The sequence below is a fragment of the Centrocercus urophasianus genome, unplaced genomic scaffold, assembly GCF_019232065.1.
Source record: "Centrocercus urophasianus isolate 14NV4802_14NV808 unplaced genomic scaffold, USGS_Curo_1.0 seq_2, whole genome shotgun sequence".
NCBI classification, from domain to species: domain Eukaryota; kingdom Metazoa; phylum Chordata; class Aves; order Galliformes; family Phasianidae; genus Centrocercus; species Centrocercus urophasianus.
In genome coordinates, this window is record NW_024884755.1 from 3,978,624 (window position 1) to 3,994,124 (window position 15,501).

The 15,501-nt window shown below is 39.3% G+C and overlaps 1 protein-coding gene across 3 annotated transcripts in view; it reads right to left on the reverse strand.

Moving 5' to 3' along the window:
• NKD1 (NKD inhibitor of WNT signaling pathway 1) overlaps window positions 1-15,501 on the reverse strand; it is a 106,399-nt gene that overhangs the window by 12,616 nt on the left and 78,282 nt on the right. For all 3 annotated transcript variants that reach the window (XM_042821465.1, XM_042821466.1, XM_042821467.1), the window contains exons 6-7: window positions 9,830-9,936; window positions 7,197-7,292 (exon numbers count right to left, since the gene is read on the reverse strand). In XM_042821465.1, the coding sequence (XP_042677399.1) occupies window positions 7,197-7,292; window positions 9,830-9,936 (203 nt within the window). The remainder of the gene's footprint in view (window positions 1-7,196; window positions 7,293-9,829; window positions 9,937-15,501) is intronic.

The following is a 15,501-nucleotide window of genomic DNA, read 5'->3' on the forward strand; positions in this document are numbered from 1 at the left end:
AGCGTCAAGGCCTCCTAGCACAAAAACCTCCTTGGTTCCTCCTTAAGCCCTAGCCATGATAGAGGTAGAATCCAAAAAAGGAGAATGAAAGAATGAAACCAGATGATTCTGCCTAACTGTCCCATAAACTTGTTTGTTCAAAGACAGAAGCTGGACCTTCTTGTAGCAAAGTTGGAGACCTCACCTACGAGTGGACGCACTGCGTAGGACCTCCCAATTGCCAGGAAAGGCTCTCCAAATCCTCACTGCAACCAGGGCTCCCCAAAGGCTGCGGATCTGGATGATGGTAAAGTATTAGGGCAACTGGCGATGTACCTTTTCTTAATCACTATAATTGACCTTGTAGAGTAATGGAGAGGTGCTCTACCTTGTTCTGTGTTATTCTTGCCATATCATTTCACTTGTTCTCATTGCTTTAAGCGAACGTAAAAATAAACATAATAACTTGGTGTCTGTGACCTTTGTGCTGACCCCATCCATTGGCAGAACAATAACTAGATGCTTGAAGGTCCAGACTTTGTCTTAAGTTGTACGCTCTAGAATTTTTCTGCACTCAGAGAAGTTTCTCCAGATGTATGAGTTGAAGACAACATATTCATAAAAAGCTGTATTTTTTTTTTTTCACCACGAATCTCTAAATGGGCTGTTACTGCCATACCAGTAGTCACTTCCCATTCCCTTGACAAGAATCACTGTCTAAAGTCTGAATGAGGAAGACTGCTCAGTGACAATCTAGCAGTCACGTCACAGCTCTTTAACACATCTCACTCCTCACACATCCACCTTACTCTGAAATGTAGCCAGACACATCTAGATAGACGCAGTCATATCTGACAGCTAGCTAGAAGGGCTGAGTTTTTATTTCAGCTAAAAGAAAAATGCAGCCAGTTAGGAACAGACAAACAAAATGCATGTCTTCTATATACTCTCCATAAATTATGTTTTAGAAGCTTTTTGTTAGAATCCTACACCTCCACAAACCAAACCTCTTCTTTGGCAGAGCATTACAGCAGCACATTTATTGTTAATGGAGACTCACACACTCAGCACCTTGGGGAAATGGAGCTTTTCCCATACATTCCTTAACAACTGTTGGTTAGCCAACAGGGCATCTTTCTATGCAAAACTATTATCAAGAGATTATTATCAACTCTTTCATTCACAACAACCTATTTCCCTCCCTTTTTCCAGCTACACCAGGTGTTTGTACAAGCTTATCATTTACTTTGTTTTTACTTCAATAGCAAAGCCGTCTTTACTCTCCACCCTTGTTTTTTGGTGATGAGGTTTAACTCGCTAATTGGCACACAGTCTGTCGCTCTTGTTCTGTGAGGGTCTGTCAAGCCACTTGACTCAGCAGTTTTAAAAGCACTCCCAAATGCTGGCAATGAAGGCCAGATGCAGTAATGTGTGACACATACTTGGCAAATCAGAAATATATGCACACACATCATATCAGGACAATTTGCACCTCACAGCCAAAAGGACATGGGTCAATCCAAATTAATGTCCAGGCACCCAGAAGTTTAAGAGGCTGCAAAAGGGATCAGGACACCTTGTGGCCATAGAGTCTGCTGCCTTAGCATTTCATTATGTGTTTAATACTTAGCTTCTTCCACAACAATCTGAACTGCTTTGCATTTTGGCACTGAATGAATGTGGTCGTTAGACTGGATATAAACCAAGATCGAGGTTAGGGATATCCATAAGTAACCACTTAATGCTTATGTTGATCTTTTGAATACCAACAATAACATTTTTATTATAGGATTCATTTACTTGTGGTCCTAGTTTGGGCTTGAGAGTCTTAGCAAACTGACAGTTCTGATTTGGTCAACAAACCTGCTTGGGTCATTCACTGTTCCACCATCTATCACAGTCCTGGCTGAGGAGGTACAAACTACAAGGCAACTTGAGCCTTGTGCTGCTTTCCAGTTGGTGCTTCACTTCCAAATTCCTTAGGTGCTGATCTGGTAGGAATGAGTTTTGATCTGTGTCTGAAACTATCTTCTAGCCTTTTTTGGGCAACTAAAACGGTAATGGCATCTGCCAAATCAGAGACCATTACAGTATGTTACAATAACTGTGTTTCACAGCTATGCCTGTATTTACCTCCAAAATAATTGTAATCTTCCAGAAGCCTCATGGCAGATGGGGGAGACTTATGCTCCTCTTGAAACCTGTCCCACTAAACATCATCTATATTTACATTTCCTAAAGAACTGCTTAAACCCATGGATGAAGCTTTAACTTGTACCTGCCAGCTTGTGCATTTCACCATCGAGAAATTCAGGGCCAAGAATCAAGAATAAAACCCAGTGAAATTTCCCTCTCCTCTGGCAGGCTGATCAACACGACCCAGGATCATCTACCAAAGAATCCAAAGAACACGCTTTTCCACACAGCGTATCACCGTGCTTGCCAGTCACATGATTTTACAGCTGCTTTCCTTAAGACCGTTCAGCACCTCCAGCACAAAGTTCCAGCCCACGTCTCAAACATCTGTGTTTTTTACATGAAAAATAAACATTTTTTAGCGTTTCCCAAAAATATGTTTTTTGTGCCGAAATGTGCTTTTAAACAATTTCTACTTAAAAATCATCGTGGATTTATAATCTAGTATTTTAAACAGTAAAGAGAAATGAGAACAAGAAAGAAAGATCTCTCTTCTTTATAGCAAACCAATTGTATTTAGTGGGGCTGTGCTAATCCAAATGACTTCTGAAAGGTTGCAAGTGTGCAGTATTTCTGCTGGGATAGCTATTTTAATCAAGTAAGAAAGCTGAAACTGTGATAATTTTCCATAAAGAGAAAAACAAAGGCTTTTTGGGTAGTATCCAAACAACTAGCAAATGGCATATTCAGATTTAATTGTGTCTTGCTTATTGAGCACCACAGTTGGTTTTTCCAGGGCTGAAAGGTTTAACAGTGTTAAATCTTTGTTTCTCAATCTATTTTTTCAAGCAGCTACTAACAACAATGCATATTAAAGAGAGAAACTTTAATAGATAGCTTGAAATTCTTTAGATTTCAATTAGAAATACAAAGAAACATACAGTATAGGCCACACATGTATTGGTGCACTCACACATTTTTCTGCAGAATTCTTTACTGATCTCCACTAGGAGATTAACAGGAATTTAGAAACTTCAGAGAAACTAGTGGGTCAACAGAAAAAACAAGAGCAAATTATATTTAAGTATTCTTCCTTCCTTATACAACTCAAGTTGTTTAGCAAGTCCTGATTCCCTGTTTTCTTTTTTTGCTTCTAATTGCCACTGCTAGTCCAGTGTTGCCTTTGACTCAATTCAAAATGAAAACAGAAAGCATTTTTTCTTAACATTTCTCTCTTGTGCAAATCCACCAATTTAAGGGGCTGAAATGATGACCCCTCAAATACAGACAGACATGACTCCTCTAACTGTTGGTCCAATTGTTGCTTTTTTACCATGAGTTAATGCAATGGTCACAGAGAGAAAAACAGCTAATTTCAAATGAAGGGTCAAGGTGACAAATGCTAGCCCCAGAAAAGCCAGTATCCTTCCCCAGGTCAAAGATTCGGTGCTAAGTTCTGAATGCAGAAAATACCTCATGCTTTTTCACTCATAGGAAGATACAAGCAAAAATAACAAAGCAAAAAAAAAAAAAAAGGAAAGAAACAGAAAAGAAAATGGCATTTAGTGTAAAATACAAAGAACATTTTCAGCATTAAAAATGTATGAAGAGAAACATCAATATCAGTTCATTACCTTTCCTTCAGAAAAAGGAAAAGTACAAATGTCTTATCTGTACCTTCTTTGTAGTCTGATTTTTACATACAGCAGGATGTTTTTGTTGCAACATCAGCTTTGTTTGATCATGTAAATTTTTGAATCGTCCTTATTTGGATCTGAAAGGAGCTTCACTTGCTATCTATTGAACAACTAGTCTAGAATAAATTCACACATTTTTTTAATTTTTCTTTTTCACTCCAGACGAGCAACTTTTTTGGAGTGCTTATGGCTGCAGCTATTCACAAAGCAATGATATTTTCCAAGAAAGAACTAACTGCAAAAAAAATGCTCCATGTTTATGAAGTATAATTACACGCACAGAGCTCAGCATAAAACCTCATGGATCAAAACACATTAGTTCAATTATCCAAGTTTCAAGTCCGATTACAAATATCCATATGAAGATAATTATAGTGCAGCTGTCAGTTCTAAAAAGACCTGCGGTACATAATGAATTGTCCTCTGATGGTCTATGGAATGAAGGGAAACGTTATTAGCCAACTTTTGTCATATACATACTAGAATAGGAAAAATGATCTCTCAGTGCACCAAAAGGACTGAAAAATGATCATCTTCTAAGACAGAAAAAACACTGTTTTGAGAACAGAAACTACTGCTGATTTTCTAATTTGCCGTCCCAATAACTGTGCTTCCACGGCTGTGTCCCTTCAAGAAGTGTGACTAGATGTGGGTTTCTAATTAGAAAGACTAGGGAATAAATCAGAAAACTCTAGAAGGAAATTAAAGCAGTATTAAGTTCTGAAAATGTTAAGATCCAGAATAAATTTCACTAAGATGGAATTTGAATGCTGTTGTCGTGGTGTAAAACCCGAGGGAAACTTTATCCAGTAACTGAATCCATCTCTTATTTACAATTTTCAAACGTTTCCACGAATAAGGCACGCAGTCCACTTGCAATATCGCACCCCACCTACGTGTCTCTTACAAACTTCATTTTACACCATGTATCCTTTAGAAACTCTCTGGGCATGAATTCCAAGGTTTTAAACAACACATTTGAATCAAATGAAGTGGATGTGGGCAGACAAGTCACTTCCTTCTCTGGTGCCTCGCTTTTCCAAGAAGAAAAACAAGGATGATAACACCGATCTCACTTTTTAAAGCACATCAAGATCTACAGATAGAAAACTAACAAGAAATTTCATCTCACTACTTAATCCCATCATAAATCCAGGAGACAGTCCAGTGAAATTTTCCAAGATGGGAGAAGGAGCACACTAATCTTTTCTCAAAAGAACACTGGACCTTTGTTCAGAAAAGCTGACCAGCTTTGAAAGCATTTTCATCACTGAATGGCATTGCTACAACTCAGTTCTCTTCCTCAGACTGTCCGTTCTGTTGCTGATCCAGCAATGAGCCTTGCACACTTAACTCAAAGCATGTGTCCCATTCACTTTAATTGAAACTGTTCACATTTTTAGCATTCACCATTGTTAAGCCCTTTGCCGGATCAGGAGCAGAACTGTTTAACAGACCACAGGATCAAGTTCTGCTATGTTGAGTGTCGGTGTCTCAGAACCTAATAGAACAAGCAATTCTATATCATATGAAGAGACAGAAACTGCTCTTTTGTGGATGAGATGCTATCATGAGTCACTCTTGCATAAACAACTCTTAAATCACATCTGGATTCAACAAAGGAAAATCAACCAAGATCTTTTCTACAAATGACAAAAGTAGTACATAACAACTGGAAAACTGCAATGGTGCATACTATTAATTACTACCTTCAGTCACATGAAAACAATTGAAAATTATCAACCTAGTTGGACCCTTGGTTAAAGGAATTTTTTTTTGGCACAGGTTCTAGCAACCTCCAGACCTCAGCATGGTATAATTTTCAATCTCTGCACAGATTTTGTTTCAGTTAAGCTGCAGCCTGCTCTTGACCAGGGAGAAGCAGAATTTGGCTGTAACATATTCTGTAAGTACAGTCAAATTAAGCCCTTTGGTGTACCACATAATCACAAATAATTATTGTATGCATACTTAAAAGCATATTCTCATTATGTTCAGCACACGGAACTCCCACTAATGTTAATGGGAATTCCATGCCTGAATGTAAAGGACACCCATGTGTGTGGGTTTTGGCTCTGCTGTGTTTTGTGTTTCTTCCCCTTTCTTGACAGTTCAGGGAGATGACTTAGCCTTGGGTCTCAAAGGATCGCAGTTCAATCTGCCACTACGTTCTCATGAGACTTCAGGCAAGTTACTCCTCTGCTGCCAGTTCCATACATTAACAAAGACAAAACCTTTTTTTCTTTTTTTTCCTCCTTTCTTCTTGCCCCCCTCTCTCTCACTATAGCTTATGTTCTCATTGAAAACTGGAGTTGGCTGCAACATTGTTTCTGTTTATTGTCTTGTATGAGGGGCACAGATTTTATTTGACCATTCAAACCACTACCAGAGTAGAGACAACAAAAAGCTAGAAATGATGCTCACGCACACGTTAAAAACCTTGAACCACTGTATTTAGCTATTCATTCATAAATGTCAGAAAAGATTTGCTTTAGTCTTCTAGGCTTTTAGATTTCTGCCCTTTACTTCGTGATCTAATGTCAGTACACTTTCTGTATTACCCCACTCCTTTCAAACATTTCTTAGTAATTGTCATAGATTCCAGCACACATGTGCCCACAAAGACAAACTGTCAATTTTCAGCTGATTACTTAAAGGCCTGGGAGCCAGTAAACAGGTTGCAACAAAAACCAATGACAGCACAATATGGAAAATCTCAATAAAACACACTCTTCTAGAAGTTTCATTCAGCCTGGATGGGAAAAAGACCATACTCTAATCTACACAAACTTTTATGTGGCCTCTTATTTTCTCACGACATACAACTTGAAGACATCCTGATAATACAAAAATACACACAGGTCTGCTTTGATAGGCATTCATCCACTATGGAACTGCAGCAAGTATCATCAACGCTATTTATACTTGGAAAGAGAAAGCAAAGATCAGCCTAACATTCATGAAAACAACAGAACAGTATAGTCAGTCCTACTGGAAAGAATTTCAGAAAGCAACCTTGCTATTTGGTTAGCTTAACTCTGAAAAGCAGGATAGAAGCCAGAACAATATACATTTGCAGGGGTTTATTTTGACAATGTGTTTAGTTGTTCAGTTGCTTCAGATATTTTTCCCCTCCAAATGCCAGCACTATTTTTTAAAAGGCTAATCCCAGATATTAAACAACAACCAGCTTCAAAAGTGGTACAGTTCATCTTAAAACAGTAAGCTACTGGTGGGATTGTTCCTAGGAGGGAAAGGTCCAAGGAAACTGCTGTTTAAGTTGGCAGGATGCTTCTGTTTCATAGAAGAAAAAATGTTCCTGTTATAAAACACTTCTCTTGCTAGCAAATGCTGCACACAAAGGGGCAGCTGTACTGTGCTTACCTCACGTGTGACTCTTCCGTTGTTATCAAAGTCATACAGTGTGAAGGTCCATTCTTGCCTGTTATCTTCCTCTACAGACACATCACATTGCAATTCCTAAGAAACATGCAAAGAGCAGCTGATTACCTGAAGCAAAAGGCCTGTTTGCAGAGGAGACTGTAGAAGGAGGCTACTTGCTTTCTTCCTCCCTCCCTCCCTCCCTCCCTCTCTCATGGGAGGAAGCTTTCAGGATGTCCCAGAGAGTTCTCTGTCCACCACACAGAAGAAATCTCATCATAATAATATGATAATCTTAACTCCTTTAGGCTAGGCTTCCAGCAATCTGCAAGATACTACTTTCTACTTCAATGCAGAAAACACAAAGAAAGAAAACTGGTCCCTGAAGCTGTTAGAATATAATAAGGTTTCTCACTGAAAAGTGAGAAAGAAAACTCTGCTTAAGTCAGGAAGAGAAAGACAACAGAAACAGTCACAGTATGATGTAGGACACCACAGCCCCAGGAGCGGTCATTAATACAAAAAGGCACAAATCCCCACCAGTGAGACCCGTCAGATGCCTGACACCCAAAGGCCACCAGCTGGTGCAGCCCAGCAGGGTGCCACGAAGCTCCTGAAGCAGAGCCTGCCCAGGGGCTGGCAGGTAGCAGCAAGCAGGGAGCCTGGCCCTTACCGAGCCGTGCTTCTGCTGGTGAGCATGACTCGGGGAAAGCCTGAACGAATCAATTTGTCCAAGGAAAATAATCCCCAAACCAAAACCAAGCCTTCAGTCAAGAACAAAGGATGCACTTTGACTGACTTCGGTCACCTGGGTGCAAAGGGTTTGCTTTCTCTCAAGACATGTGCAATTAGAATTATCCAGAGCCACAACAATACAATACAAAAAAAGTTACAGTGCAATTAAAATGAAAGCCGCTGTATACAAGTAAAATAAACAGCTCCGAATAGCTTCAGCATGACAGAGCTCAAAATACCTGGTTGATCTTCTGACTTGAAACCAATTCCCTACAGCAGTTACCCGTCTCCCTGTCCCCTGCTGAGTTCAAAGGCAGTCTCCTCTCGGTTGTAACAAGCCCGGCTGAAAGCTGCCAAGTGCCCCACACTCTACTGTGGAAACACCGTTTCGTATTACACAAACATTTCCAGCAACTTTAAAAGCCAAATCGCGTTCACCTCACATTTAGACCTCTTGTCTGAGCACTCGTGTTTCAGATTCTTTTACACCTTTCAAACATTTACCAATCTCATAGCCCCTAGCTTACATAGTTAGAAAACTTTCATTTCTAGAACAAGGGGAAAAAATATCAATACTTGGTTCCTTGCCACAGATTAATCCTTCTCTGTCCCACATTGCCTAACATAACATCTTTATGTGAGGATGTGCTCTGCTTAGTTAAGAGCCATGGCAATCTTCCCTGCATTAGTCATGGAGCCTGGTACCAAGTGCTAACCTTTATGGCATGCCAAGAACTACTTGGGAACAAACACAGACTTTGCCGGAATGGTGCAGTTCCAGCTATACTGGCACCAACCATGTTGACAGGTGTCCTCCAGTGTTCAAATATCAAGGCACTGTTAATTGCAATTTATCATGCCTTTCCTGTCTGCAACTGTCTGCTATTCAAAGGAGAATATAAAGTGTGCCTACAAAAAAAGTTATCGCTTTGCAAAAAAAAGGCAGGAAAGTCACCTCCCCCCAGAAGGCACACCAGCACTCGCAATAGCTGAGCTGCCTCCTTTTAATCAGCCTAAAACAGTAAAAATAAATTGTACCAGACTACTAAGCCTGCTCTGGAGAAGGAAATGAGCACCCAGCCATGCTGCAAGGTGGCTGCGTGGTCTTTTAAATAACAATTGAGGAACGCAAAGCTCATTACTGTGACAGGCTGACAGCACTGAAAGGTAGAAATCTGCCATGTCTGCTGGAGCGCAGAGAGATGAAAACTCGTGCTGTTTCTTGCCAGTACCAGAGTATCTTTCTGCTCACCAAGACAGACAACCCTCTAGCTGGATGACAGCACGTTTCAATACTCATATTTATTAAATTGCTCTCTATACAAACAAAACCTGCCAACTGCTCACAATGTCTGGCAGTTTTTGTATGTCTGCAAGAAAACAGACCATCCGACTTATTGCCCCCAGGATCCTCTTCCTCCTGCCATCTGATCAGGTGGATATCCACTGGAGCATGAGGGTCTTTTCACTTCTGAGCCCAGCACAGGAGGCTGATGGATAAGGAAGCTTTCACAAATATCTTCCACATCAAGAAGATTCAACCAAGTGCAACAGTCCACACAAGTCAATCTCATAAGATCTCATAACACAGGAGGTGGCATAATAAATTGCTTCTAAAAGGATTGCAGATAGAGGATCAAAATGAACACCTCTTCTTATTGTACATTTCAGAGCCTACCAAGGAATCATCATATTCCATTTAAACCTGGAAATAAAACATACTAATCTAGAAGACCAATATCACCAACAGTAAGACACTGAGAATTGTACCATTTATACTCCACCCTTTACCTATTATCATTGGAAAGAGCTATTTATATACATGCACTGTTTGATCTACAAGCTATTTTTCTACCTTAATTATGTCACTACAGTGAAACTTTACAATACAGAAAACTTACTTCAAATTTTAGTTGCTTCTTGGAACCTGTGCGTGTGTCACTTTCTTTTTCTGCTTTCTTTTCATCTCCACTGCAAACTCCATCTGTCTTCTCTGGAGGCAAAGCCACTGCAAAAAATATATTTAAGAAAAAAACTTTTATAAGGAAATGTCAAAGCAGTCATATTTGCAAATTTGTCATCATATATAGGGTGAAATTGATTTCAGCAAACCTGTGTGAGAGGATCATTATACTTGATTTGCTTTTGTGTTCACTTCACATCTAGAATAATTTCAGCAGACAATCTAGCAACAGCTTTTGGCACACAGACAGTCCTACAAATATCACTAGAGTCACAGGAGGTTCAAACAGAGTATTATGAAAATGTAAGTCAGCAGAACTGTTATTGTAAATAAGTTGAATAATTTTGCAAAATATTCTAAGTATGTGACATGTTGCCAGACACATTGCATTCACCAGCAGTGACTGGAGTAGTGAAGCTGAAATGAAGTCCTCTTTCCACTCCAGTTTCCCTCTTCAAATACACATGAACCTTAAAAGGTAACTATAACCTGCCAAAATGGTTAAAGCTGTGGCTTCTTCAAAAATATGTATGAAAAAGCACATTCTGAGTTAAAACTTTCACACTTATGTGATTTGGTAGTACTCACAAAAAGCATCAAAATATTATCAGCTATCAGACACATATCACAGTGTATCAGCAGGACACATCCACTTCTCAAGCAGATTAAGAGACAAATGTCCAGGAACTTAGTAGCTGTACCTTTGCACCTACAGAGGAACTCGGCCCTGCACATGATGAAATTCAATATGAAGAAATTTAATTCTGTATACATTAGAGTTATGAGAATATACCCAGATTTTCAACCCTACTCTGGATCTTTTTACATATATTTTTTTACATCCATATACTTCTGCCAACAATGCTATGGCCATACCTCATTAAGCAGAGCAGTAATTCTTCTTTCTCCCCTCCAAATAAATTAGAGGAGACTGATAGACTGTGGACCTCCAAGTCAGTACTTTTCTCTTGTGCTGCAGCTCTTGCATGCAAAAAAACCCCTTCAAATTAACCTTCCCTTAAGATTATACTCTCAGAAATTCCAAAAGCTAGCATTTCTGCCTCAGCAGTCAGACTGCCACACTGCAGACATGGACTGCATTATACACATACTCACACACTGATAGGCTTTGATTTCTACTTCATGTTTGGTTTCTCTACACCAAACACAGCTAACTGGGAGGGTCAGCTGAAGAAAAAGAAAGTTCACATCATGACAGTTTGTTTCCTTGCCCACTTGATTTGGTACTATCAGATGAGCAGAGATTGTTTATTATGAGGTTTTTGTAGAGTGCTTACCAAAATGAAGGCACATATGATAAACATTATGTGCATACAGAACTCCGGAGTATATCTGAAGGACCACATGTTTTATAATCACTTTGCCCATAAATGCAACTCCAGATTCCTGGAAATTCCTAGCTATCCCCCCATCCCCCCCCCAAAAACACACACACCAACAACATCACAGAACAAATAAAAAAGGACGTTTGGTTATCTCTCCTAAGTCAGTGCTTTTATTCTAAAAACTCTGGGAAATGAAGATGTAACGCGGGCATTCATAACTAGCAGTTATATAACAGTGGCTCTTCCTTTCATTAAATGCGTGCCGGGATTTTGAGTGGCTGCTTTGTATCAATGACCAACTCCCCACATGGACAGATTTAACTAACCTAACCGAAACACTTGCATGGGGAACTTTTACAGTCTCTCACAATCTGGCTCTAGAGAACGTGAAATAAATGAAATCAAGTCTGGTTTGACCCTTAGCTTTGTTGGAACACTGGACAACCAATTGAAGAAAAAAATCCACCTCATCACAATTACCTTTAAGTGTACAAGGATATACATAATGTCCAAAAGACCTCTATCGGGGTCTTTTATCTATCAAGAGACAAGCATCCGAAATCTCAGCATCTCAGACTTTGGGCTAAGAGAACTGAGGAGCAGATCCTGCACAAGGTGACTGTTCCTTGCCCCAGTGCTCTGTTTATATATGGATTTTTTTCTGTTGAAGCATCTTACAGAGCAGTCACAACTACTCTTTTGTGCTGCACTGAAAGCTACCTGCGTGTGCATGGAGCACCAGAGCTCTCCAGGCCATGGGGTTTTTCAGAGAGAAACGATGCCAAGGGCACAGAGTTACCTTCTGGCTTCAGAACAGCCCTTTCACTGGCAAGTTTAATAAACCTTCTGGATGTACAGTATGCGTGTTCAGATAGGAAGCTTTCACTTTAATGTATAATTTATGTAACAGAGGAAAAATGTGCTCTGACAAATTAGTCTTCTCAAAAAACAAGAGTTCAACTATTGGGAAAGGAAGAAGATACTTCTTGCAGTACGCTCCTTGAGAGAGTTTAAATACTGTATGCCAGAAATTATCCTCTTTGAGCTTTGCTGACCTTTGATCTGAAGAACTCATTGGCCTTGCTGCTCCAGGGAATTATCCTTTGAAATCAGTTATTCATTTTGGAGCTCAGATGAAATAGGGAAATCTGGTGATCTCATCCTGATGTCAAGTTTCATTCAGCATAGAAAAATGAAGTCTAAATGAGGAAATTTTAAAGGAGAATATGGAGGTATTAAAGTAATATTTATGAGTGATCAAATAATGTGTCTGCCTGCACATCCTTGTGTGCCGTATCCAAATCCAATGAACATATAAAAAATATATAGATTAGAATACGACTGTTTTGTCCAAGAAGCAAAAATACTTGGTATTTTGCCTCTGTACTTAGTTTCAACTATTAACATGCTGTCAGTTTCATGAAGGATACAAACACATGCTGAACCTACTTAGAAACGAAATGAGAATGTCTTCCTGGGACAGTTGAAACTGGCAGTCTTTAAACAGAGATCCACCAGTGAGCTGCATGCCAAGGTTCAGCTGTATTCACAATGTGAACTTCCTTTCAGCTCTGCCAATGATATCAAATGAGACCAGACAAGATTGCTATCTCAAAGGAGCATGGAGAATTAATAGACTGGTGTTTCCAAATTCTAGGTCATCAAAAATAGGTCCACATACAAAATATCTGTGCAAAAATACCTACCTACCTCCCCACTCAGATAACAAGTCCTGACAGAAAGAACGCTCTGCATAGATTCATATGCTGAGAAGCCTACCCTTCTTGTTGTGGGAATCCACAGCCAGAGAAAAAATATATATATTTATTGCTTCTTGTGGGAATAACCATATGCTCTCAGAAACAATGTTCCCTAACAGAATGTTTCATGAATTGAAATACTGCATATGTTTTCTTTATGATGTTCTCTTTTCTTGTTCATTATTAATGGTCTTGTATTCACTTCTATAACCTTAAGACACTATAAAAATGCGTCTGGACAATATTTGAAATTGGAAAGACAATAAAGGAAAAATATTAACTTGGAAAAATTGTGAAATACCATTCTTTCATGAAAAACAAACTGACTGGCTTAAGTGTACTAGCAGATGTTTCTAAGATTGTTAATTACTACCACACAATTGCTCATAATTGAGGGAGGGAGGAAGAGAGGAAGAGAATGAGCACCAGTTTAAAGGTATAAAGGCTTATCCTTGAAGAATTAAGTCTTTTTTTTTTCAAAGATTTATTCATTTCTATGAAAAGGAATAGGTAATAATTTCAACTAACAATAATCCCAGATTGCTGTGCTGAGTGCACTGAGTATCGAATACAAGCAGCGAAAGCTTTCCTCCCTCACTTCCACCTTACATCTTAGAATAAGAGGGGGAAAAACAGAGATCCAAAATTGGGCTGCACTCAGGTCAAAAAAGTGAGTTCAAACTTTCACTCAGGTGGATTGCCATTTCAGAGCTCTCAAAATGTCATTCGAGCAAAGCACCATGCTTTGTAGCAAATTATCTTCGTCAAAGTAAGGGCAACTTCACTCTGTTTTTCAACAGTACTGAGCATTTTAATCAGCAGGATTAGGAAGATCTTGTGGCCAGAAATAAAAAAGGATGCAACTGTGATGAATGCTCATGTCTAAGTTACAGCTACCAAGGCAAAATTTACAAAGCAGTTACGAGAACCCAGGCTAAAGACCAACTACTTCAGAGCCTACTTGGGATGACAGCCATTTAGAAAGGTATTTGATGGATCACAGGCCTTAACTCTGAAAGCAGAACTATGGGAGATGCTATGCAATTCCACAGTGATAAATTATGACTGGATGTTAGGTAACTATTATCTTAATGTCAGGGTCATTACTGTGTAATTTTTGAGAGAAAGCAGAGCAAAGGTAAAATTGGAGAATTGACAAAAATGCCACCTATGAAAGTCAGCATCTGGTATACATGAGACAAAATCTTTTGGAGTAAAATATTATTAGACTTCCCTTCAAGTCTGACAGATTGGATTCTAAGCAATTCTTTAATCTTGCAGAAACAATGGGACAGAATTATCTGTGCACAGGGGGAAATGACAAACCACTTCTAGAATCTGAGTCTTGTGAGGGAATAGACTGAAAAAAAGGAAAATTTTAAAGTGAATAGATAATATCAAGGCAAAGAAATGCAGTTCAGTAAGAATTCAAATGGAACCTCAGTAGCAGCATTTGACTGGTGGAACTGAATGTCAAAAAGTTGGTCCAAGTGAGCTCAGTAGTAAAATTCCTACTGACGTCAACAGGGCAAGGGTTTCACTTCCAATTTACAGATCTAGCAGACACAGCAGAACTCAGAGTCAGACAATGAGGACCAAAGAAAGAGAATTAACTGTGTTGTTGTTCCTGAAGCCTCTGATGTCTATATTACCTGGGCCTGCCAACATATTTTTCATTGCAAATCAGGTTTGACAAACATAACTGACATTCTTCACGGGCTGCACAAGAACCAGAGGAGTAACAACTGTTTGATAGTTCTTGAGAAGTCCTGTAGTTAACAATTAAACTCACATTCAGATTTCATTTTCAGATTCTCTTGGAGGCCAGGAATTAAGAAATATCATCCCCAATAAGCACACATGTTGGTTTTATTCCATAGGAGTTGACTGAAATACATTGCTGGTGGAGATAGCTTTACTTGAGCGAAGGTCCTCTTCTCCAGTGGCTAATGCCCATAAGCAGAATTGGACCAAGCAGTGAGTAACATTCCTGTTCCACAGCCATCAGAAGAGTGAACACACAGAAAAACAGGCTCGTGCTGGGTCACTGCCAAAAGCATGTATTCAACTTTCTCTGGCTGAAAGCTGAAGCTGATGAATTAGACACACCCTTCAAAACAACAAAGATCAAGCTGCCTTCTCCGAAACTTACTGTAGGGAAATTAATTGTCCATTTAAAGTCCAGTGGGACAAATCAAAACCAATTTAGCAAGAATTGTACCAGCAGTGCTTCGTAGTAGTCAAGGATAGCTATTTTAACCTGAAAATATGGACAGAAGGCACTTTCTTCTGTTTCAGCGTTACATGTTGGTCACAAAACAAATTAAGGGTTTGATTACACATCACAGAGCAGAGAAGAAAAATAAATCACAGTGCTGCTGCCAGCGCCCAACCAGAGAGAAACATTAAGCACAGCACAGAGAAATGGTGATTCAGAACATGTGATGGCTTGCATAAAAACAACCCAAAATGTTTCAATCATTCAGGCATCAGATTCTAATTGA